This window comes from Hyla sarda, chromosome 4 (genome assembly GCF_029499605.1).
Source record: "Hyla sarda isolate aHylSar1 chromosome 4, aHylSar1.hap1, whole genome shotgun sequence".
In the NCBI taxonomy this organism is placed as follows: Eukaryota; Metazoa; Chordata; class Amphibia; order Anura; family Hylidae; genus Hyla; species Hyla sarda.
The window spans coordinates 10,567,354-10,594,708 of NC_079192.1; the positions used below are offsets into that span (position 1 = coordinate 10,567,354).

General features: G+C 44.5%; 1 protein-coding gene across 16 annotated transcripts in view; it reads right to left on the bottom strand.

Annotated features, from left to right (window-relative positions):
• LOC130367541 (uncharacterized) overlaps window positions 1–27,355 on the bottom strand; it is a 459,996-nt gene that overhangs the window by 42,086 nt on the left and 390,555 nt on the right. For all 16 annotated transcript variants that reach the window (XM_056569992.1, XM_056569980.1, XM_056569981.1 and 13 more), the window contains one exon: window positions 12,231–12,283. In XM_056569992.1, the coding sequence (XP_056425967.1) occupies window positions 12,231–12,283 (53 nt within the window). The remainder of the gene's footprint in view (window positions 1–12,230; window positions 12,284–27,355) is intronic.

The following is a 27,355-nucleotide window of genomic DNA, read 5'->3' on the forward strand; positions in this document are numbered from 1 at the left end:
GGAAAATACTGAGTTAGGTAACAGAACCCAACTCAGTATTTTCCAACCAGTGTGCCTCCAGCTGTTTCAAAACTACAACTCCCAGCATGTACTGACAGACCGTGCAACTCCCAGCGAGTTGTAGTTTTGCAACAGCTGGAGGCTCACTGGTTGGAAAATACTGTTAGGTAACAGAACCTAACTGAAGGTTTTCCAACCAGTGTGCCTCCAGCTGTTGCAAAACTACAACTCCCAGCATGTACTGACAGACCATGCATGCTGGGAGTTGTAGTTTTGCAACAGCTGGAGGCTCACTGGTTGGAAAATACTGAGTTAGGTAACAGAACCTAACTGAAGGTTTTCCAACCAGTGTGCCTCCAGCTGTTGCAAAACTACAACTCCCAGCATGTACTGACAGACCGTGCATGCTGGGAGTTGTAGTTTTGAAACAGCTGGAGGTTTGCCCCCCCCCCCCCCATGTGAACGTACAGGGTACATTCACACGGGCGGGTTTACAGCAAGTTTCCTGCTTCAAGTATGAGCTGCGGCAAATTTTTCGTCGCAGCGCAAATTCCTAGCGGGAAACTCACCGTAACCCGCCAGTGTGAATGTACCCTAAAAACACTACACTACACTAACACCTAATAAACAGTAAAACACTACATATACACCCCCTTACACTGTCCCCCCCAATAAAAATAAAAAACGTATTGTACAGCAGTGTTTCCAAAAAGGAGCCTCCTGCTGTTGCAAAACAACAACTCCCAGCATTTGCGGACAGCCACTGATTGTCCAGGCATGCTGGGAGTTTAGCAACAGCTTGAGGCACCCTGTTTGGGAATCACTGGCGTAGAATACCCCTATGTCCACCCCTGTGCAATCCCTAATTTAGTCCTCAAATGCGCATGGCGCTCTCTCACTTTGGAGCCCTGTCGTATTTCAAGGAAACAGTTTAGGGCCACATATGGGGTATCTCCGTACTCGGGAGAAATTGCACTACACATTTTGGGGGGCTTTTTCTCCTTTTACCCCTTATGAAAAGGAAAAGTTGGGGTCTACACCAGCCTGTTAGTGTAAAAAAAAAATATTTTTACACTAACATGCTGGTGTTGCCCTTTACTTTTTATTTTCACAAGAGGTAAAAGGAAAAAAAGACCCCCAAAATTTGTAACGTAATTTCTGCTGAGTACGGAAATACCCCATATGTGGGCGTAAAATGCTCTGCGGGCGCACAACAAGGCTCAGGAGTGAGAGCACACCATGTACATTTGAGGCCGAAATTGGTGATTTGCACAGGGGTGGCTGATTTTACAGCGGTTCTGACATAAATGCAAAATAATAAATACCCACATGTGACCCCATTTTGGAAACTACACCCCTCACGGAATGTAATAAGGGGTACAGTGAGCATTTACGCCCCACAGGGGTCTGACAGATTTTTGGAACAGTGGTCTGTGAAAATGAAAAATGTAATTTTTTTGTTTGCACAGCCCACTGTTCCAAAGATCTGTCAAACGCCAGTGGGGTGTAAATGCTCACTGCACCCCTTATTACATTCCGTGAGGGGTGTAGTTTCCAAAATGGGGTCACATGTGGGGGGGTCCACTGTTCTGGCACCACGGGGGGCTTTGTAAATGCACATGGCCCCCGACTTCCATTCCAAACAAATTATCTTTCTAAAAGCTCAATGGCGCTCCTTCTCTTCTGAGCATTGTAGTTCGCTCGCAGTGCACTTGACGTCCACATATGGGGTATTTCCATACTCAGAAGAAATGGGGTTACAAATTTTGGGGGGCATTTTCTCCTATTACCCTTTGTAAAAAAGTAAAATTTGGGGAAAAACCAGCATTTTAGTGGAAAAATATTTTTTTTTCATTTACACATCCGACTTTAACAAAAAGTTGTCAAACACCTGTGGGGTGTTAAGGCTCACCGTACCCCTTGTTACGTTCCTTGAGGGGTGTCGTTTCCATAATAGTGTGCGATGTGTTTTTTTTTTGCTGTCCTGGCACCATAGGGGCTTCCTAAATGGGACATGCCCCCCAAAAACCATTTCAGAAAAACTCACTCTCCTAAATCCCATTGTTGCTCCTTCGCTTCTGAGCCCTCTAGTGCACCCGCCGAACACTTGACATACAAATATGAGGTATTTTCTTACTCGAGAGAAATTGGGTTACAAATTTTGAGAGGATTTTTTTCCTTTTACCCCTTGTAAAAATTCAAAAACTGGGCCTACAAGAACATGCCAGTGTAAAAAATGAAGATTTTGAATTTTCTCCTTCACTTTGCTGCTATTCCTGTGAAACACCTAAAGGGTTAACACACTTACTGATTGTCATTTTGAATACTTTGAGGGGTGCAGTTTTTATAATGGGGTCATTTATCGGGTATTTCTAATCAGAAGACCCTTCAAATCCACTGCAAACCTGAACTGGTCCCTGAAAAATTCCGATTTTGAAAATTTTGCGAAAAATTTGAAAATTGCTGCTGAACTTTGAAGCCCCCTGATGTCTTCCAAAAGTAAAAACTCGTCAATTTTATGATGCAAACATAAAGTAGACATATTGTATATGTGAATCAATACATAATTTATTTGGAATATCCATATTCCTTATAAGTAGAGAGCTTCACAGTTAGAAAAATGCAAAATTTTCAAATTTTTCATGAAATTTTTGCATTTTTCACCTAGAAAGGATGCAAGTATCGCCGAAAATTTACCACTAACATAAAGTAGAATATGTCACGAAAAAACAATCTCGGAATCAAATTTATAAGTAAAAGCATTCCAGAGTTATTAATGCTTAAAGTGACAGTGGTCAGATTTGCAAAAAATGCTCCCGTCCTTAGGGTCATAATGGGCTCCGTCCCCAAGGGGTTAAATTCTGTGTACTTTTTTCATCAAATTTTTGAATTTTTCACCAAGAAATGATGCAAGTATCGACGAAAATTTACCACTAACATAAAGTAGAATACCGTATTTATCGGCGTATAACACGCACTTTTATAACTTAAATTTAAGGCGAAAAGCCTGCCTGTGTGTTATACGCCGATAAATCTTCTGGTCACTAATTTAAAGCGGCTGCTTGTTAAGTATTAGCAGCACGGCCGCTGCCACTTTAAATCAGTGACCAGCGGCGTCTCCTCCCCGCTCTGCTTTAAAGTAAAACTGTCACTTGTTTTCTCCCGCACTGTACACAGGTACTGGTGGATAGTGCGGGAGACGCTGATTAAAATGAGTCCTATCTTGTCCGGATCTGCGCCGCTGTTCACCCGCAATTGTAGTTTATTATGTGTTGAAAGCTTCCTGTAACTGGCACGGGCGGGGATTCGGCGCTTAACTGGCACTGACGTCAGCGCCGCTTATGAATATTCATCCCCCCTAGTTAGGAGCGGCAAAGAGAGGGAGAACTGGAGGGAGGGGGGATGAATCACGTCAGTGCCAGTTAAGCTGCAGAAGCCCCGCCCGTGCCAGTTACAGGAAGATTTCAACACAATAAAACTAAAATTGCGGGAGAACGGCGACGCAGATCCGGACTAGGTAAGGCTCATTTTAATCAGCTTCTCCCGCACTATCCACCAGTAGTGTTGAGCGGCATAGGCCATATTCGAATTCGCGAATATTCGCGAATATATGGACGAATATTCGTCATATATTCGCGAATATTCGCATATTCGTTATATTCTTTTATTTTCGCATATGCGACAATTCGCATATGCGAAAATTAACATGTGAATATTAGTGTATACAAAATTTTACGCACGTGAAAATTCGCATATGCGAAAATTAGCATATGCTAATTTTCGCATATGCGAATTGTCGCGCGCCAGTCTCACACAGTAGTATTACAGCCTTCTTTACACCACACAAGCTGGAAGCAGAGAGGGATGATCACTGTGATGTGTACTGTGAAGAAAAAAAAACAACAAAAAAAGAATATTCGTAATTACGAATATATAGCGCTATATTCGCGAAATTCGCGAATTCGCGAATATGCGATATTCGCAAATAATATTCGAATTGCGAATATTCGCGAGCAACACTATCCACCAGTACCTGTGGATAGTGCGGGAGAAAACAAGTGACAGTTTTACTTAAAATTTTTCTTACCTCCCCCCTCATCATTCCCCCTTTTCCCTGCTTTTTATATATTTTTTTCTTTTCCTTACCTGGCTGTGCAAAAAATGTCCGGGTCCTACACTGAAAATTGGCTGGGTCCTTAAGGGGTTAAAATCCATAACATGGGGGGCGTGGCTGGCCATGTGAGCAGAAGGGCGCTGGGTTACTGAGCTTCGTCCCCACGGCCGACTAAAGAGGATCCCTCACCTGTTTCCATGGGCGCACGGAGATCGGGCAAGAAGCGCCACACTCAGGAATCGGTCCGGCTTCAGGGGACCCCAATCTCCAATTTCTTCAGCCCTCTGCTGGGGCTAACAGAGCGAGAAGACGCAATGCCGGGGCAATCCAAGATGATGAGGGAGCCGACGACTGCCTCAGGCTCCGCCCCCTCCCCGCCGGCCCCTCTTCAGGTGCTCCTGTACCTCCCTGTCGGGGCTCCCGGAGGACACCCACGCCAGACCTGCCTGAAAGCGGCCGCCCTGCTGGCCCCGAAGTCCATTCCCCGCCTCAGCAGAGTGGTGCTCATGCCGTGCTGCTTGCCCCAAGTAAGTCGAGCAGGGCCTACACGCTTGCTGCAGCAGGCCCCCCCATCTCCCTCCCGTACTCCAGGACTGTAGCAGGCGCCCTTCTCAGCCTCCCTCCGGGCGGCCTGGTGTGGCTGAGGTGGGACCCCATCGGTGCCAGACCCTGTCCAGGTTGGAGGACTTCGGGCCTTCTGCCTCCCTCGCCGGGACGAGGCCCGCCCTCTCTCTCCCCTGCCAAGCACCCCCTCTATCTTCAGGGAGCGGATGAGCTCCCGGTCCCCCGATCCCAGGGGATTATCCTCAGATAATGAGGCAGGCAGAGGTTCCGAGCCTGACGACATGGAGACCTCCCAGGCCGGCCCCTCCTGGGATGAAGGAGCCCAGAACCACGGTCTTCATCCACATTCTGCCCCTCTGATACATCCACCTGCTGGCTACCACCTGGATAAAGGGATGCAACCCCTCACTTCCATACAACTCCTGCCCCAGCACTCTCAAGAGCTGCATCATGTTGTCCCCTGCGACTCCAACCTGGCCGTGGTCGGGGACCCCCTGGCCTCTGCCCTACCGCCACCTGCACAAGCCGTTGCACTGTTGAAAGGTCACCCTGAATTGCAGGCACTGTGAGAACTCCTTCCCACAAAATCGGATATGTCTGTTATGGCTTCAGACCTAAAATATGCCTGGCACCAGGAACTTCAGCCAGTTAAGCAAGACGTGGCTGAGCTGCAGGGCAGGGTGCGGGCCTTAGAGGACTTCCAGGGCACTGTTCTTGACTCTATGCGGGATATGAAACATGCTTTGAACTCCCAAACTTCCACTCAACATGCCCTTGCTGACCACCTGGATGATGTGGAAAACAGGAGTCGCAGGAACAATGTCCACATTAGGGGCCTCCCTGAGGCGACACGCTCTCAGGACTTACTCCATACTGTGGTGGGGATCTTCAGTAAGCTCCTGGAACGACCTCCTGAAACCTCTATTGAGATCTACAGAGTACATCTACGGACCCCCAGCACCCACCCTACTCGACCAAGCGATGTAATTTGCCGCATTCACCGCTACACCCTCAAAGAGCAAATTATGCAGAAAGTGAGACAGCGGGGTAACTTTGACTTTGATGGGGCAACCTTACAACTGTACCCGGACCTCTCCAGACGCACTCTCCGACAACGGGCTCTTTTGAGGCCCCTTCTAGCCTCCTTCAAGAACGTCACATTCCTTACAGATGGGGGTTCCCTTTCGCTCTCCGTGCTACTATGGGGGATGTGACGGCCTTCCTCCGCAACCCTGGAGATTTGTCCCACTTCTTATCTGCTCTTGACCTCCCTCTTGTAACCCTTCCGGAATGGACTGCCTACCTGAGAGACCCTTATGCTGCGCCCCCTGTGCCGAGGGCTTCGCAAAGAGGTGCGGTGAGGCTTTCTGCGCCCGGAGAACCCCTGTCCCAGCCACCTAGTAGACAACACCTCAGACTGTTGAACTCTGCTACGGAGGACTGAGTATCCTTGCTACCCATGTTTTTGATATCCCATGTGACCTTGCTGACTGCATTAACACTCCGGATGGGACGACCCCATCAAAGCTATTGCTATGTGAGCCCCCCCCCCCCCCCCGGGGAATCTCCTGTGCCCCGTCTTCCAGATGTGTTGACCCTTATCCACTCCTCTACAACCTGTTATGTATGGCGGCCCCCTAGGGGGATCCGCAATCTAGTTTTCTCTAGGCTGTGGGTGACGATGCTCACACCCCTTTGTAGTCCGTAATATTTAGTTACTTGTGTTTTGATTGTCTATTGAGTACTGGTTCTCAGCACCCTTCACGCCCACTTAGGGCTGGCGTAGGTTTCTATATGCCTGTTTGGCAGATGTCCCATTCTGCCCCTAGAATACCCTTGCAAGGTCTCTTGCTTCTTTATTTGGTTTTTGATTGTTGTTTTTATTTCCCTTTGATTTATCGGTTTGTCTTTTGTTTTTTCTGCAGGTTCCGCTGCGCCCAACTCTTCCTCCGGCCGCCCGCTCCACGTCTTCGGTCTGTGCTATACACACTGGATGGCCGAGGTTAAGGTAACCTCCCTGAATGTTCAGGGTTTTAATTTACTGGAAAAGAGATCCCAGGTCCTATACCATCTACACAAACAAAAGTCTACAATCCTAGGCTTACAGGAAACCCATTTTAAGACTGGCCATGTTCCGGAGTGGATAAGTCGCTACTATCCCACCTGGTTCCATAGCACTAATGATGAGTCCCGCTCCAAGGGGGTGGCTCGGTGGGTTTTCATCGTACACTGCCTTTCCGCCTATTAGACACACGTGCCTACCCTGCAGCTCGGTACCTGTTTGTCAAGGGTACAATCTTGGACCAAGTGGCGACAGTGGCGACGATCTATGCCCCCAATAGCTCCAAGGTGCCTGTTTTGATGCGCATCTTAGAGGATCTTTCCTTGTTCACTCAGGGTATGCTCCTCCTGTGTGGTGACTTTAATCTGACTCTTCAGCCTTTGCTGGATGCGTCCACACAGCACACTGCCATCTCCTACCACCAGCTCAGTAGACTTCGGAAACTACTGCATGCCCTCCAACTGTTTGACGTGTGGCGCCTCCAGCATCCGCATGATAGAGACTATACCTATTATTCTAGCCCCCACGCCTTCTATAGTTGCCTAGATTACATATTCTTGCCCCATTTCTGTCTCTCCCATCTATCCTCCACCCAGATAGGCAACATGTTCCTTTCAGACCATGCTCTAGTCTCTTGCACACTTTGGATCCCCTCACTCAGCAAGCCGCAATTTACCTGGCGTCTTAACAAATCTCTCTTATTAGACTCTCTATGTTTGGCCGACCTTAAGTCGGCTATAGTTCATTTCCAATCTGATCATGCTGGGGACCAGACGCCCCAGCTAGTGCAGTGGGAAGCTTTGAAATGCGTTTTGAGGGGGGTACTTATAGCCCATGGTTCTCGCCTTAAGAAGGCCAAGACGGAAAAGTTGAGACGTCTCTTTGAGACTCTTGCCTCCCTAGAAGCGCAACTTAAGAGATCGCAACTTGAGTCGTCTTTGAGAGATCTGCTTAAGATCAGGCACGATATTTGTGCCTTGCTGAATGATAGTTCTGAACGACACAGGCAACACTGTAACAGGGCGTTCTACGAGTGGGGTAACAAACCTGGGAAGTACCTGGCTCGGGCACTCCGTGACAAGAGGGCGGCCCTCTACGTCCCATCCATCCGTAGGCCCCAAGGGGGGCGGTCGTACCTCACAGGTGACATACTTAAGGCTTTCGAACACTATTACACGGACCTGTACAATCTCCCCCCTCCTTCCTCCCCTGATCCGGGAGGAGTGCCCTCCCTTTCCCTGGCTGATTACATTGATCTCACTGCCCTCCCCCGACTTGTTGATGACACTATTGAGCTCTTGGAGGCCCCATTTGCAGAGGAGGAAATAGCGGCGGCTATTTCTCAATTACCCTCAGGGAAGAGTCCGGGACCGGACGGTTATACCGCTAAATTCTTTAAAACTTTGAAAGGTGACATCTTCCCCCTCCTCTGCAAAGCTTTCAATAGTATATCCCCAGGGACAGGCTTTCCTCCGGACTCGAGTGCTCATATCACCGTCATTCCTAAAGATGGTAGGGACCCCAACTTATGCGCTAGCTATCGCCCCATATCCTTACTCAACACTGACACCATACTGTTCGCGAAGCTCTTGGCGAACCGCCTGGCGGGTGTCCTGGGTCCTCTGGTCCATCCCGATCAATAAAGTTTTATTAGATCTAGGGAGGCGCGCGATAACACTGTGCGGGCGTTCTCCACAATGCAAAGAGTCATGGCTACTCGGCAACCCCTGATGTTGCTCTCGTTAGACGCCGAAAAGGCATTCGATCAGGTGGACTGCAGGTTCCTGGAGGCCTCCCTGGTGCAGGTGGGTTTGGGGCCCTCTATGTTGGGGTGCATTATGGCTTTGTATGGTGACCCACGAGCGAGGGTGCGAGTGAACTGTTCCCTCTCCTCTCCTATTCCCATCCATAATGGTACGAGGGAGGGCTGTCTGCTCTCCCTCCTTCTTTACCTTCTTTGTATGGAGCACCTACTGAATGCCCTCCGCCAGGACCCTACCATCACTAGCTTTCTTCATGAGGAAAATGAACATCTCTGCTCTGCCTTTGCGGATGACTTACTCCTTTATGTCTCTTCCCGTCACACCTCCCTACCCGCTATATCCCGAGCGATAGACTTGTACTCCTCCTTTAGCAACCACAAGCTGAACATGTCTAAGAGTGTTGCCCTTAATATTACTCTCCCGGCTGCTGTAGTGGCACAATTAGCCTGCTCATACCCATTTTGTTGGAATTCCACATCTATTAAATATTTAGGGATGACCGTACCGATGAATCCACTGGACGCTTTTGAGACTAACTTCCGGACCCTGGTAGCGACGATTGAGGGTGATTTACGGAAATGGGCGACTGGTGCCTTTTCCTGGCTGGGTAGGGCTAATATTCTAAAAATGAATGTCCTGCCCCGTCTCCTATACCTCTTCCAAGCGGTCCCTGTTACCATTCCTACCCCATTTTTTAAAACGTTTGGATCGGCTGTTTCGGACATTTATATGGGCAGGGAAGCCAGCGAGAATAGCCAGACAGACCCTTACTAGGCGTAAGCAGGCTGGTGGACTTGCGGTCCCGGATTGCAGGTCATACTACATCGCAGCTACGCTAGCCAGGTTCCTAGACTTCTTCCAGGGTCGGGCTGTTAAGAGATGGGTGGGAATTGAGGCGGGGGCGACCAGTTTTCAGGTTACGTCCTTCCCGTGGCTGCCCCCTAGATCGCTTATGCCTGGGCTCCTTAAGACTCTCTCGTGGGTCACTAGGGAATTCATTCTGACTTAACAGAGATACATGTCCAGGACTTGACTCGTCGAGCCAGATGGTCCGCTGACTCCTGTCCTGGGTAACCCCTTATTCCCCCGGGCGCTCATGCCTCTTCTTTCCTGTGTTACTCGGATCCCCCGCGCTACCCCTCAGCATTTTTCTGGACGGTACCCGACTCCGCCCGTACCCTGCCCTGGTCCCAGTTCACCTCCGCACACCGCTGATGCACCTGCAATATATCCAGTTAGAGCACTTCACTAGGCATATATCTCAGACCTCGAATCTAGCTAGGCCACTCTCACCCTTTGAGCGCATGTGTTCTTCCGCCTCTCCGACAACCAGGTCTGTCTCGCAGATCTATGGCCTCCTCATTGATGTAGCTGCTCAAGCTCTCCCCTCGTACGTGGTGGCCTGGGAGTCGGAGTTGCGGACCACTTTTGCTCGGACAGACTGGCAGGCAGCATTCACCGTGTGTCACAAAATGTCTATATAATGAAGGGCGCAAGAAACGAATTATAAACTTTTGACCAGGTGGTATCGGGTCCCCTCGATGTTGCATAAAATGTACCCAGCGATACCAGACCAGTGCTGGAGATGTGGGAGGTCTGGTGGAACTATGTCCCACGTGTGGTGGTCCTGTCCTTCCCTCCGTAGCTTCTGGGCCGTAGTCCTCTCTGGTATAGCGACTATCTCAGGTGTGTCCTACCCTGACGACCCCAAGGGACTTCTGTCTATACTCCCTGTGTCTAGGAGGTCTCCGTCAAAGATACTGGCTCACTTCCTCCTCATGGCAGCAAGGACGGTTTTCCCAGACGCTGGAGGGATTCGTCGCCTCCAACAGTTTCGGAGTGGTACAAGGAAGTCCATTTTCTCTGCCGTATGGAGGAACTGACGACTGACTCGACGGGTCACCTGGAGAGATACTTGCAGATATGGCAACCCTGGTTAGCCTTTGTAGAGTCCCCGCAATACAGAACTGACTAAAATATGTCGAGATGTGGGCCTTCTGTTCTCCAGCCTAGTGGGTATCTGGATCTCCGGTAGTGGTGTGCACGGGCTGGACATGGTGGCCGTGGCTCAATCGGAGGGGGACTGACTGAGAGCGGGATCAGAACGGTTAGTGTTTCTTTGTTCTTTTTATTTTTTCCTCCCCTTGTTGCTCTATCTTCTTTCCCCCTACTTTACCTTCTTTGCCCAGAATGCCCTTGTGGGGTGTTTTTTCTCTTCCCTTCCGCTTCCTGAGTTTCCCTCTTCCTTGCCTTCCTTGCTCTACCCCTTGGTTTTCTCTCAATTTTCTCCCTTTCTTCTAGTTTTTGACCCACCTATCTCCTTTCCCTTTGTTTTATTTTTACTGGAATGGAAAATGGTAGAGATGTACAACTTATGCTATGCCCTTCGGTTCTATGTGTTTGCTGCTCATGTTTGGCCATTTGAGACCCAGATTCCTGCAGGGTATGTTCTGATAACCTTTGCCACTTTGATGTTATGTGATGTCACTACCAGTCCAGTAATGTTTATTTTCTGTTTGTCTTGCAATGACGAATAAAAAAGTTCTTTGATAAAAAAAAAAAAAATCCATAACCTTTATTCCAAAATCATTAAAAAGTTCAAAACAGCATATAAAATATAAACATACAAACTAATTGGACCTACATGTTTTAAGTCCATCCACACTCTTAGCCCACTGAGCTAGCCAGGATGAGGTTTTACCCATTTTAGATGCAGCAATCAACGCGCCATTTGACAGTGGCGTCTAAAGGGTTAATGTCGGCCATTGGCCTGCTCAGCGATGTCTGGCATTAGCCGTAGGTCCTGGCTGCTCATAGCAACTGGACCCCTTCGGGTATGAAGCGCGCTCAGCTCCGAGGCACGCTTCATACAACGGAAGCGGAACTAGGGTATACAGGTATGCCTGATGTCCTAAAGGGGTTAATGTGAATTTATCAGAGTGGTTAACTTTTTTTTCAAAGTCACGCCCAGGCTGCTCGCATTAAAAAAAAAAAAAAATTCTCTACTAACCTTCCTTTGCTCCCCACATCCCTGGTATCTCTGCCCCAGCCTCCGCTGTGATCCTCTTTATTAGTGCTGGGGCCCATTACGTCTCACTGCCAATGAGCCAAATCACTGCCGGAGGCGGGACACTATTGCAGCAAACGAATAGCTGAGCTGCAGTCTGATGAGGTAACTCCCGGCACCAGGAAGAGGATCCCAGCAGAGGCTGGGGCAACAATACCAGAGGCACTGGGGGAGCAGGGGAAGGTAAGTAAAGTTTTTTTTTTTTCCAATTCCAGTAGCCTGGGCATGATTTTGAAAAAGGTGTTTACAGATGTAGTATTGGCCTTTTTTTTCACTATAACTGAAATTTAATGAATTTCCTTTATGTCTATATATATATATATATTGAAGTCTAGGTATTTATCATTACCTACACCAGCTCAGACTGGCAAAATTGGCAAATTTTTGTGCACTAATCCCATCTTTGCCCAAAATATGTTGCTCAAACGTTCACATTTCGCAAAAGAAATTGTGCAGAAATTTTGTGCAATAGGTGCCAGTAAGTACATTTTGTGTGTGTGGTGGTAGAACTTATTACCTAAATAAATGGATGATAAGTCCCAATTGTACACAAATACACTAATATAAGGACAGACTATGTGGTCTTTTTCTGCCATCAATTTTTAATCAATAAAACTGGAACAGAAACTATGTGTAAAAAAGTCACAGAGGGTGACTTACCTGTATGTGTCTCCAGCCATGGTGGGGGTAATGACTTCCACTAAATCCTGCAACTGACAGAAGAAACAAATGTTAATATTCCAGCCTGGGATCCCTGCAGGGCCTGTTGTCGAGGGTAATTGGTCTGATAACTTCTTGTACATGTGTATGACTGTGTTGTTAATTGTTTTAAGATGTTTGTATTGTTTTTCATTCTGAAGTTATATTTATATCTGGTATGGCTGGGAACTACAGGGTATTATGAACACAGGGCCTCCACCCCAGCGAAGGTGCACAATTGCACTTGGGGTTGAGTTTCCTGCTTTAGCCATGTCCATGCAAATATAAGCCGGCAAGCGTCTTTTAAGGCTTATACCAATGCGCCCTTTTATCTTATTGGGTAGCGTTGGGGGTTTCACCTGTGAGGCCTGCTATATATAGACCAGCAAGGGTGGGGCTTGTAACCTGTCTCCCCCCTCCCATTGTATGTGTGCCTAGTTCACACTGGAGGTGACTGGGGAGCAGTCTGCAAGTTGGACCTTAGGCTGCTGTATATATGGTTCCTGGTTCTATGTATCTGGCCAGGTAAAAAAGGTTAGTGGTTAGGTCCCGCATCACATGAGAAACCTTGGCGTGGTGTGCGGACTCAGGTATGTCCTTCATATAAGGATATACTGGCTAATGTCTCATTTATACATCAGTTTTGAGGATTAGCTAATGTCATTGCATATATTTGCCACAGGATTGAAACCCCACTCTTGTCGATGGGTGCGGGTCCTCTGCCCCATTGTGTGTGTGCACGATTGCACTTGGGGTTGGGCGACTGTTGTCGCCTTGAGACTACGTTGTTTTGCTTTTTTATTATGAACACAGCCGTACACATGCCCAAATACCCATATACACACACTTAGTCAGGGAACCTTCCAGAAAATGGGGAGGAGCTTTCTCTATGTCTAAATCTCTACTGAGAGGAATAGGACGTGGCTAATCAGTCTAGTGTAGCGTAAGGAAGAGAGAGGAGCCCACTAACCTTTCTCCTAAGAGATGGTGAAGACTCAGGACTGCTTTGGGCAATGTCTACTCAAGTTGAGAAACAAAGAGTCCTGGGTCATCTTCTCAAATGTGTTCCTTCTGTGAACAGTGTCATTCCAAGAGAGACAGACATACACTGACAGAGACAGACAGAGGGAGAGAGAGAGATTGAAAGAGAGAGAGAGACTGAGAGACTGAGTCTAGGAAGCAGCCTTTGAGCAGAAGCTGTACAGGAGCCAGAGAACACTGTCTTAAACCCTCAGAAGGCCTTTGGTCAGACTAGAACTTTCTAGGTGCCAGGCTACAGATTATAATAACTTGTAATCCACAGTGGGGACCTGTAGCTTCATCAGGGAAAGTGAGGACTATTATGACAGCTGGAAAGCAATTAGCTAGAGACATTTCCTGGGAGAGAGTCAAGTGGGACTAGTGGTAGAACACTGCTAGAGCAAAATACTACAAGCTCCAAGTGCCCTGAGATACTACTTATCTCTACAGTTCCTATTTAAGACACCATGACTCCAATTTCTTCCTAGATTTCAACTGTACCTTATTCAATTACTATTACAGAAAAAAAGAGAAAGCTAGCAACTATACGATGCTGCACACCAATAAATTATTTAATCAGTCTCATGTGCCATACAAAAAACATCTTTATTTCAATATACAAAAAAGAAGAGAGTATACAGACATTTAAAAACAATAAAAAAAACATACATTCTGGGTAAATGACCCACTCTTCAGGGAGAGGACAATCCTGCCTCAAAAATTGCTGAATAGAGAGTAACACCAGTTTCAAATATATAATGCAGTTAGTACAAAACATTCACAAAGTTAATAACATCAAGATTAAATCAATTCCACACTATCCAAATATGAGCATACCAACTGACATGTCTCTATTTGAAACTGGTGTTACTCTCTATTCAGCACCCTTAAGGGTGGGTCATTTACCCAGCATGGGGTGGATGTGGTAGGGTTACATTAATCCATCCAGAATGTATGTTTTTTAATTGTTTTTCAATGTCTGTATACTCTCTTCTTTTTTGTATATTGAAATAAAGATGTTTTTTGTATGGCACATGAGACTGATTAAATAATTTATTGGTGTGCAGCATCGTATAGTTGCTAGCTTTCTCTTTTTTCTGTAATAGTATGTGTATTTTAGCAACTTGCTTGCACCCAGGGATGTGTATTTAGGCGCTGCCCGTTCTCTCCTTTTTTATGCCTTATTCAATGACTGCACCTCACCATCATGGGCACCCGAAAATACCACAAAGCCATAAACACAGGGTGTTTTGGGAACTATAACTACCAATGCCTGCTGTGCAGCCCCTTGGTCACTGTGCCAGCCCACAAAGTGGGAGGACCCTGTGGAAGCCCTCAAGCCCTTATGATACAGATAGTCTTACAATGGACAGCCAAAATTGATCATATTTACACACTAAAACGATTTAATAAAAAAATTTTAAAAATTACTCCAAATGTTTAAAAACTTGGGTCAAGAGCAAGCATTTTAGTTTTTAGCAATATAGTTGCTAAAGGGGTATTCTGGGCAAAAACATCTTATCCCCTATCTAAAGGATAGGGGATAAGATGTCTGATCGCGGGGGGCCCGCCGCTGGGACCCCCCGCGATCTCCCTGCAGCAGCCCGCATTCTATGGGTAGCTGCGTCTGAAGTTTGGGTAACCTCCGGGCTTCCGAGACGGGGATGTGACATCACGCCACGCCCCCTCCATTCATTTCTATGGGAGAGGGCATAACGTCCGAAACACCCCCTCCCATAGACATGAATGGAGGGGGCGTGGCGTGACGTGACGTCACGTCCCCGTCTCGGAAGCCTGGAGGTTTCTGAAACTTCAGACGCAGCTATATAAAGTACAAAAAGAATGAACAAAGTAGATGACTAACTGGTACAGAAAGATAGAAAGAGAGATATGATCTGGCTCAAGGGCATACAATATACAAAGTAAGGGGAGGAAGTCAGGGTTATTTACGGTTGTAGGCTTTCCTTGTAGGCTTCCCTGAAGAGATGGGCTGTCGGGTTGCTTTTGAAGGTTTTCATAGTGGGTGATAGTCTGATGTGTTGTGGTATTGAGTTCCCAAGTATGGATGAAGCATGGAAAATATCTAAATGATGGTTATGTGAGGAGCAGCTAATTGCATAGAGGTCATGTGAGGTTCAGAGATTTTGTGAGGGAAGATAAAAAAATTTACTGAGGGGTCAGGTTGTGCACAGCCTTGTGTGCCATTACTGGAGATGAACAAAAAACCTACTTGGGGAATGAATCCCCCCAGGGAAAAACCTTGACCCCTATAAAGATTAAAATTTAACTTTTATTTACTCAATTTAAAATGTCAAATGTATTTTTTGCATATTAACCACTAGATGGCAGTGCTGCTTTAAAATTCTCAGCGCTGTTCACATCTATATTCTTTGTACTGAAGATATTAGTGTCTGCGTCGAGACTACTATAATGTATAGCTATGTGTAATTTCCTCCGGTGCCTTACTGCAGTTCGGCAACAGGAGTGCAACTGACTAATAGAACTGTGGCACAGCGTGATGTTAAAACATAACACCTCTCCTCCTTAACCTTTCGCCATTATTCAGTGGCTTTCTCAAAAGTATGAGGCATGTCAGTGCCGCAGGGTTCCAGATATGTATAGACTCTCTCATTCCATTAGTTAATTGCCTGGTGTGCTAGGCAACCAATAGGCCTTCGTGGTTAGTATGAGGTTATTTCCTTCACATGATGCCTCCTCTGCCTATCATCTCATCAGTGCAGCGCATGTCTTTGGACTTAATGTAATGTATTCAGGCGTGTTGTACCACTAATGCGCATGTTCCAGATACGCGCACAGGTCAGTGAACTTAGAGCTATACCGGTATTTTGGTTTTCTTTGCACATGTCCGAAAATATTTGCGCATGTCTTAGGACTTAGTTTTATTTTCATGTTTGCCATTGTTTGCGAATGTTTTCGGACTTTGTTATTCCGCAATGTCTCCACTATACATACTTTGTGCGCATGATTTCAGACTCAGTTTTTGATGCGATGAAGCTCAGTTCTTCACTTGAGGTACCCCTCAAAATCTCTGGCTGGTATCTCAGTAAGCACCATTGGCCATTTATTTTTAAATAGATTTTATAGTATATATTGTAATTATGCCTGATGTCAAATAATGCATTATTTACAACATTTCCTTGGTTTTTCCAGCAGAAAACACCCATACTCTTGTTCATAGGCATAACTATTTATGTGATCCAGCTTAGTACAGCTTGTTTATAAGGGGCTTAATAGATATGAGAAGCATGATGGATATGAAAATTCATCTTTAGATGTAATACATTATCTCTTAGAGGTTTTATTTTTTTTTATATATTTTGTTAATATTTAAACTTATGTATTTCACCATTTTATATGCAGATTATGTTGCTTGCTACTCTAAGTCAATGGATCCATCATCAATTACGCCGCCTGGTAAGCATATTTTATTTTTTTAGTGTATTCATTACTCTCCACTAGTTAGTATAGATTAATTTATTGTTAGATATTTATTAGCAGATTCACCTGTCTATTTTTTATGTGTATATAGTATTTTATAGAGATTAGTTGCCTAGAACTGGTATTATATAAAATGTAAAATTTTTTGCTGCCTGCTTATATTCTGACATTAAATCTACTGCCTATTTATTCATGATTATCCAGGAATAGATATGTATATAGTCATTCCAAGAATGCTGAAGAGGAGAAATCTTCATTTCATCCTTTTGGGCTTCGGCTATTTAGCCTGTAAATCCAACGTGTTTCTTCTTTCAGTAAAATTTTGTCAATGTCTCCTTTGCTCTCACTAATTTTCATCTTTCTAAGTCCCCAGAATTTTATGGCAAATGGGTCTTCAGTGTGTGTAGTCTGCATATGGTTTGCCAATGGTGTATCGGTTCCTGTGCGAATAGTACTTACCTTATATGTTTGCTCACCCTTTTCCGAAGTTCTTGAATCGTTTTCCCTACATATAATTTAGAGCAGGGACACTGAGCAACATATATGAATTTTTTTGTCCCAGAGTTCACCAAATCCCAAATCAAATTTTTTTTGGTCAATGAGGTTCATGAAATCTTTAGTTTTTGGTAGAAATTTACAGTTTGTACACCGCCCACAGGGATATGATCCCTGTGGTTGGGAGGGGAGCCATGATGTGGGGCTCCACAAATCATTTTTCTGGTGATTGTGTACGAGTAAATCACGCAGGTTTTTCCCTCTAGGATATGTTAGGCTCAGTCTTGGGCCTACCTTATCTTTAATTTCATGGTCCAACATTAGGACATGCCAGCGTCTTTAATATCTCATACATTTTTCCTGAGTATGCATCATATGTCCCTATGCATCTGATTTTGTTATCCCTCTCTATCTGTACATCTTGTCTGCTGTCCAGTAATTCCACACGATTAGTGCTCTTTGCTCTGTTATATGCCTGCCGCATATATTTAGGGGGGTACCCTCTCTGTTTAAATTTTGTCATCAGATTGTTACTTTCTGCAGTGAACTTGGACTCCTAAGAGCAGTTTCGACGTGCTCTGAGGTATTGTCCAACTGGAATGTTTCTTCTAAGGGAAGCTGGGTGCCAGCTTTCCCAGTGCAAAAAATTGTTTGTCGCCTTTAGCTTCCAGTAGATATTCGTCTGAATTTTGTTATTAATATATATATATATATATATATATATATATATATATATGTTTATGTCTAGAAAATTCAATGTTCTGCCTCCAATTTCAGATGTAAATTTCATGCCTACTGTGTTGTCATTTAGCTTGTTAACAAATTCAGAAAACAAGGAGTGTGACCCATCCCAAAAAAATCAAAATATCATCTATATACCTTCCCCAAAATAAAATGTGCTTTGTGAATGAACTAAAATCATCACCAAAAACAATAGTGCTCTCCCACCACCCCAAAAAAAGATTAGCATAAGTGGGTGCGCAAATTTTGCCCATGGTGGTTCCTTTTACCTGGTGATAAAAAGTGCCACGAAACAAAAAATAATTGTGTGTAAGTACAAATAATAGTAATTGAGTGACAAAGCAATTTTGCCTATTAAAGTGTCTACTTCTAGGGTTTAGGTAAGTGCTGATAGCTAAGTTACCAAAATCGTGCTTAATATTGCTAAATAAATTCTCCACATCCAAACTCATCAATTGTGTAGTGTTCGTGACTTCTAAATTATAAATTTTTGATACAGTGTCTTTTGTGTCTTTGAGGTAAGACGAAAGGGAAGGTACAAAGGGGGCCAAAATTTTGTCAATGTAATTGCTTGCTCCTTGTTTAAGGTTGTTGTTCCCTGAAATGATGGGTCTCCCCTTCAGGGGGTTTTTCCCCTTGTGCATTTTTGGTAATGCGTAAATTGTAGCTATAGTTGGCTTTAGATTTAATATGTGTTTCATTTCATTTTCAGACAGTAAGCCTTCAGACTGAGCGGAGGCCAAGAGCGATTTAAGTTCCTGCAGGTAAATATTTGTGGGATCACTGGACAGCGGTTGATACATTTCTCTATCGTCTAGAATATTATAAACCATTTCACAGTACTTTGATGTACCTAGTATCACTATTTTCCCGCCTTTATCTGACGGCTTTATAGTGATTGCCTCATTTTTTCTCAACGTATCTAAGGCTGTTCTTTCGTCCTTCGTTAAGTTGCTGTTAATTTTATGGCGTTGAGGATGTATTGTTGTATGTCTTTGGTTACTAAGTTCATAAAAGTATGGATCTGTGGGTACTGTGATAGGGAGGGATACATTTTAGATCGTGGCTTTAAATCAGTGAGAGGGGCCACTCCCGTGGCTCCCTCTCCTTCAGCTTCGTCTAATAGGGATTGAAGGATGTTAATAGTGGCTGTATCCTGCTGTAGTTGTCTCTCCTCGTCTCTATGGGGACTATTATGCCATTTGAAAAGTGCCATTTTGTATGTAAATTCGTACATGGTGGGAAATGTCTAGCTTGGACACATACGCTCAACAAAAATTGGTATACAGAGGTCTGAGGTCCCCTCTAATACCTAGTACACATAGAGAGGACGAAAATTTTCTGAGAGGGTGGGAAAATTTGCAAACTGAGAACTCACTCAGACTAATCAACTATTTGCTGGAATACGAAAAAAAACTATCTACAAAAAATATCCAGCCAACTCGACACTGATATAAAATAAATACAAAGTTTTGCGACCAATCCAGACTACATTCCCTTAGAACAAAAATTACAAAAACATATTGAAGTATTCAAAATTGAAATAAAAGAAAGAAAATACCAATAGTATCAGGGATTACACTGATTTTGCCACTGGAAGGGTTTATACCTACAAAGAAAAGCACTATAATCCCAAAATACCTAATAGACCAACATACACCAATTCTAGATCTGAGTCAGACACATCTGGCACTGAATATCTCTCAGATTCTAGCAACCAGTCAAGCGTGAAAAGGAAGTACAAAAGACCAAACAATAATAAGGATACTAACCACAAACAACCATATTATAAAAGACAGGTGAAGTAAAAAGTAACCCTCAGAATACTTCAACATGTGGCCAGTATGGTGTTTTTGGGGCCTCTGGATCATTGGTTCCTTCTCTATATACAGTGGCAAAATCAGCACCCCCTCTACAAATGAGTCAAGGTTCTGGGCCAAATTTGGCTCAAATGAGGATGCCAAGGTCCCATGAGGATGCCAAGGTCCCATGAATACAACCGTCTCTGACACAACCACACATGCCTTTTTTAGGGGGAATGCAGACTGGATTGGTGAATCTGATGACAGGGTTACCACCTCGACCCACCAGAGACCAATCTTGAAGCCAATGATGGTAGTGACACCACCACACACGATGATAGTATGCAAATTTTCAACTTGTCTAGTTACACATTGACCCAAATGGCATAATAGTCCCCATAGAGACTAGGAGAGACAACTACAGCAGGATACAGCCACTATTAACATCATTCAATTCCTATTAGATGAAGCAGAAGCCACAATCTAAAATTAATCCCTCCCTATCACAGTACCCACAGATCCATACTTTTGTGAACTTAGTAACCAAAGGCATACAATCAATACATCCTAAATGCCATAAAATTAACAACTTAACGAAGGACGAAAGAACAGCCTAAGAGACATTGAGAAAAAATGAGGCAATCACTATAAAGCAGTCAGATAAAGGCAGGAATATGGGGATACTAGATACATCAAAGTACTGTGAAATGGTTTATAATATTCTAGACGATAGAGAAATGTATCAACCGCTGTCCAGTGATCCCACAAATATTTACCTGCAGGAACTTAAATCGCTCTTGGCCTCCGCTCAGTCTGAAGGCTTACTGTCTGAAAATGAAATGAAATACATATTAAATCGCTACAATTTACGCATTACCAAAAATGCACAAGGGGACTAACCCCCTGAAGGGGAGACCCATCATTTCAGGGAACAACAACCTTAAACAAGGAGCAAGCAATTACATTGACAACATTTTGGCCCCCTTTGTACCTTCCCTTTCGTCTTACCTCAAAGACACAAAAGACACTGTATCAAAAATTAATAATTTAGAAGTCACGAACACTACACAATTGATGAGTTTGGATGTGGTGAATTTATTTAGCAACATTAAGCACGATTTAGGCACCTTAGCTATCAGCACTTACCTAAACACTAGAAGTAAACACTTTAATAGGCAAAATTGCTTTGTCACTCAATTACTATTATTTGTACTTAAACACAATTATTTTTTGTTTCGTGGCACTTTTTATCACCAGGTGAAAGGAACTGCCATGGGCACAATTTGCACACCCACTTATGCTAATCTTTTATGGGGTGGTGGGTGAGCACTATTGTTTTTGGTGATGATTTTAGTTTGTTCACAAAGCACATTTTATTTTGTGGAAGGTATATAGATGATATTTAGATTTTTTGGGATGGGTCACACTCCTTGTTTTCTCAATTTGTTAACAAGCTAAATGACAACACAGTAGGCATGACATTTACATCTGAAATAGGAGGCAGAACATTTAATTTTCTAGACTTAACCATATATATAGATATATAACCATATATATAGATATATAACCATATATATATAGATTAATAACAAAATTCAGACGAATATCTACCAGAAGCCAACGGCGACAAACTATTTTTTGCAATGGGAAAGCTGGCACCCAGCTTCCCTTAGAAGAAACATTCCAGTTGGACAATACCTCAGAGCACGTCGAAACTGCTCTGAGGAGTCCAAGTTCACTGCAGAAAGTAACAATCTGATGACAAAATTGATGACTAAATATATGCGGCAGGCATATAACAGAGCAAAGAGCACTAATCGTGTGGAATTACTGGACAGCAGACAAGATGTACAGACAGAGAGGGATAACAAAATCAGATGTATAGTGACATATGATGCATACTCAGGAAAAATGTATGAGATATTAAAGACACGCTGGCATGTCCTAATGTTGGACCATGAAATTAAAGATAAGGTAGGCCCAAGACTGAGCCTAACATATCCTAGAGGGAAAAACCTGCGTGATTTACTTGTACACAATCACCAGAAAAATGATTTGTGGAGCCCCACATCATGGCTCCCCTCCCAACCACAGGGATCATATCCCTGTGGGCGTTGTACAAACTGTAAATTTCTACCAAAAACTAAAGATTTCATCAACCCCATTGACCAAAAAAAAAAATGTGATTTGGGATTTTGTGAACTGTGGGACAAAAAATTTCATATATGTTGCTCTGTGTCCCTGCTCTAAATTATATGTAGGGAAAACGCTTCAAGAACTTCAGAAAAGGGTGAGCAAACATATAAGTACTATTCGCACAGGAACTGATACACCATTGGCAAACCATATGCAGACTACACATACTGAAGACCCATTTGCCATAAAATTCTGGGGACTTAGAAAGATGAATATTAGTGAGAGCAAAGGAGACATTGGCAAAATTTTACTGAAAGAAGAAATACGTTGGATTTACAGGCTAGATAGCCGAAGCCCAAAAGGAGGAAATGAAGATTTCTCCTCTTCAGCATTCTTGGAATGACTATATACATATCTATTACTAGATAATCATGAATAAATAGGCAGTAGATTTAATGTCAGAATATAAGCAGGCAGCAAAAAATGTATAATTTTTTATAATACCAGTTCTAGGCAACTAATATCTATAAAATACTATAGACAAATAAAAAATAGACAGGTGAATCTGCTAATAAATAACTAACAATAAATTAATCTATACTTACTAGCAGAGAGTAATGAATACAGTAAAAAAAATATATATATATACTTACCAGGCGGCGTAATTGATGATGGATCCATTGACGTAGAGTAGCAAGGGACATAACCTGCATATGAAATGGTGAAAAGTATAAATATTAACAAATATATAAAAAATTAAAAACATCTAAGAGATGATGTATTACATCTAAAGATGAATTTTCATATCCATCATGCTTCTCATATCTATTAAGCCCCTTATAAACAAGCTGTACTAAGCTGGATCACATAAATAGTTATGCCTATGAACAAGAGTATGGGTATTTTGTGCTGGAAAAACCAAGGAAATGTTGTAAATAATGCATTATTTGACATCAGGCATAATTACAATATATACTATGAAATCAATTTAACAATAAATGGCCAATGGTGCTTACTGAGATACCAGCCAGGGATTTTGAGGGGTACCTCAAGTGAAGAACGGAGCTTCATCGCATCAAAAACTGTCTGAAATCATGCGCACAAAGTATGTATAGTGGAGACATCGCGGGATAAAAACAAAGTCCTAATACATGCGCACCAGGCATGCAGGACATGAAAAATAACAAAGTCCGAAAACATGAGCAAACAATGGAAAACATGAAAATAAAACTAAGTTGTTAGGATTCGGCAGGCTGGATGTGGATCCTCTGTGTCAGCGAGGGATTGGCGTGGACCATACCGGTGGACCGGTTCTAAGCTGCTACTGGTATTCACCAGAGCCCGCCGCAAAGCGGGATGGTCTTGCTGCGGCGGTAGCAACCAGGTCGTATCCACCGGTAACGGCTCAACCTCGCTGACTGCTGAGAAGGCGTGGGACAGAAGGACAAGACAGAGGCGAGGTCAGACGTAGCAGAAGGTCAGGGCAGGCGGCAAGGTTCGTAGTCAATGGTAATAGCAGAAGGTCTGGAAACACTGGTATGGCAATCACAGGAAACGCTTTCTCTAGGCACAAGGGCAACAAGATCCGGCAATGCAGGGAAGGCAAAGTGAGTTAATAAAGGCGTGGAGCAGGTAGGAGCTAATGACACTGATTGGGCCAGGCACCAATCATTGGTGCACTGGCCCTTTAAATCTTAGAGAGCTGGCGCACGTGCGCCCTAGAGAGCGGAGCCGGGTGCGCCAGGATGTGACAGCTGGGGACCGGGACAGGTAAGTGGATTGGGATGAGATCCGCGAGCGGGCGCGTCCCGCTATGCGAATCGCATCCCCGTCGGTGTCAGTGCAGCGCTCCCGGTCAGCGGGTCTGACCGGGGCGCTGCAGAGAGGAGAACGCCGCGAGCGCTCCGGGGAGGAGCAGGGACCCGGAGCGCTCGGCGTAACATAAGTCCTAAGACATGCGCAAATATTTTCAGACATGCGCAAAGAAAACCAAAATACCGGTGTAGCTCTAAGTTCACTGACCTGTGCGCGTATCTGGAACATGCACATTAGCGGTACAACATGCCTGAAAACATTAAGTCCAAAGACATGCGCCGCACTGATAAGATGATAGGCGGAGGAGGCATCATGTGAAGGAAATGACCTCATACTAACCACGACGGCCTATTGGTTGTCTAGCACACCAGGCAATTAACTAATGGAATGAGATAGTCCAGTGGTCGGCAAGCCGCGGCTCGCGAAACACATGCGGCTCTTTACACACTTTAATGCGGCTCTTCCAGGGCCGGACTGGCTTGGTGGGATACCGGGAAAATTCCCAGTGGGCCGCTCACCCTGGGGCCGGCAATATATAAAAACGGGTCAGTCTGATGGTGCCTGAGCAATTCAGGCACCATCAGACTGACCAGTTTTTATATATTCAGCGCGGCTGCGGCGCAGTGCGGCACACTGCACTACACTAACATACAAGGGCCTGATACTAGTATCAGGCCCTTGTATGCAGAGCAGCAGCGGCCGCATAGTGAAGGAGCTATAAGCCGCAGGACAGCCGCAGGGATGCCATCGACGGCAGGCCGGCGCGATGACATCACATTATCGCGCCGGTGCCCGGAAATCACGTCCCCGCGGCTGTTACTGACACTTCAAGAATGGAGCAGTCGCAGCGTGTGAGAAAGGTGACGGGTGTGAGAAGGGGGGAAGCAAATGATAAGTGAGGGGCACATGTCAGGGGGGGCATTATATATGAGGGGCACATGGCAGGGGGGCATTATATGCTTGGGCAAATGACAGGACCCCCCCCTGTCATGTGCCCATATAATGCCCCCTGTCATGTGCCCCTTATATATAATGCCCTCTGTCCTGTGCCCCTCGCATATAATGCACCCTGAGGGGCACATGATAGGGGGGCATTATATGTGAGGGGCACATGTCAGGGGGCATTATATGTGGGGGCACATGACAGGGGGCATTATAAGTGAGGGGCACATGTCAGGGGGCATTATATTGTGAGGGGCACAGGACATGGGGTATTATATATAAGGGGCACATGTCAGGGGGGCATTATTTATGAGGGGCACATGGCAGGGGGGCATTATATGTGGGGGCAAATGACAGGACCCCCCCTGTCATGTGCCCATATAATGCCCCCCTGTCATGTGCCCCTTATATATAATGCCCCCCTGACATGTGCCCCTCACTTATAATACCCCCTGTCATGTGCCCCCACATATAATGACATGTGCCCCTCAGGGTACCATCCTATGTATTTTCGGTTTTAAAAATGTGGCTCTCAAAATACATTTCAATCGTGGTTTTGGCGAGATTTGGCTCAGTTGAAAAAAAAGGTTGCCCACCACTGAGATATAAAAGAAGCCTGCGGCATTGACATGCCACATACTTTTGAGAAAGCCACTGAATAATGGCGAAACGTTAAGGAGGAGAGGTGTTATGTTTTAACATCACGCCGTGCCACAGTTCTATTTAGTCAGTTCCACTCCTGTTGCCGAACTGCAGTAAGGCAACGGAGGAAATTACACATAGCTATACATTATAGTAGTCTGGACGCAGACACTAATATCTTCAGTACAAAGAATATAGATGTGAACAGCGCTGAGAATTTTAAAGTACCACTGCTGTCTAGTGGTTAATATGCAAAAAATACATTTGACAGTTTAAATTGAGTAAATAAAAGTTAAATTTTAATCTTTATAGGGGTTATTTAGTCAGGGTTTGCTGACTAAAGGCTTGCTGACCATCTTAATTATTTTCTGCAGCGCCCACCTGGCGCTCATATTGAACTAGATAAGAACAAATAGATATGTGGACTCAAGAGGTCATCTGTCAGGTGTACTTTTACGCTATATAAAAAACATATAGTACGACAGGCTTGCGCCTGCTGCCAGATTTTCAATTAGGAGGTTCCTAACTAGCTGTTTCTGGACTTGTCCAGGCACACCATAGCCCAAAGAGCTGCGCATAAGGCATTCCTGGAGGCTCTGAGAGAATGGGGCATACCTTATCGATGAGGCTTCCCATTGCCTTTACGGTGCACAAAGAAGATGTTAACAAAGTCTTTTGCTCTCCTGATCTTCTTGAATTTTTTACAGTACCTGGATATGCCTAATATAACTATGCTAGGCTGCCCCACCCAGGCAGCCTCTAGAACAGTCTCTGCTGAAGTTATTGAAATCTGTTTGCACAGGACTCCCTCCCAAAATTTCCCAGCCAGAGGACCGGCACTCTGCTGGAAACTGTCCTGCCTGCTTCCACGGCCTTCAATGGCTCTGCTCCCACTACTTGGCTGCCCGCTTCCCCTTATGCTCCTCGATCGTTGCCTTCCCCTATAGGCATATTGTCATAGCATTCATTCTTCCCTCCTGTGTTTGTTACCCTCCATCTATATCGCATTCTTACGGTACTTGGTACTTTTATTCTTATTGATTACATTTTTTTCTTTTTGCATATGTTGTGAGAGATACTGCTTGAGAGCTCCCACCTCTGTAGATGAACGTGCTGTTCATCTAGACTTATTCTCCATGTGTTGTTTCCCAATATACTGTGACCTGTTTAGTTCCTTCTGCTGCTTGCTTGTTTTGTCTTTTTATAGTCTTGCCTAGTCTTTTCCAGCATCACTCTTCTTTTTTCCTTCCTTTGACCATGGGATCTGGGTCTACTGTGAGTGCAGCAGACTTAAACGACCCTGGGTATTCCTTAGCTTCCTTTCCTCATGGCGGAGCTTAATATTGCATCCTTTAATGCCAATGGGCTAAATATTCTAGCAACCCAGCGCACTTTTTTTCATTACCTGCACCATCGAAAGGTACATATTTCTTGTTTTCAGGAGACCCTTTTCAAGGAGAGCAATTACAGTCGTATGCAAGTTTCGGAACACCTGACAATTTCCATGATTTTCATTTATAAATAAATGGGTGTTTGGATCAGGAATTTAATTCTAAGCTATCAAATATAGGAATGAACCAGTAATATTTCAGTAGTGAAATGCGGTTTATTGTATGAACAGAAAATGTGCAATATGCATAAAAACAAAAGTATACAGGTGCATAACCTTATTTATGTTGAGTCTCCTTTAGCAGAAATAACGACCTCTAGATGCTTCCTATAGCCAATAATGAGTGTCTGGATTCTGGATGAAGGTATTTTGGACCATTCCTCTTTGCAAAACATCTCCAGTTCAGTTAGGTTTGATGGTTGCGGAGCATTGACAACCTGCTTCATATCACTCCACAGATAGACGGTGTGGATGTGTAACACCAAACAGTCTATCTGGTGTAGGATTCTATTGTGGCACTTGTCGTCTGCTGCAGGCATCCCCCATTGTATGCATTTTTATGCTGGGGATCGCCCCTAGCAACAGACTACAAGGGGAGGATCTGCTCCCCCAGTATAAATGCACAACTGCATTTGGGGTTGAGC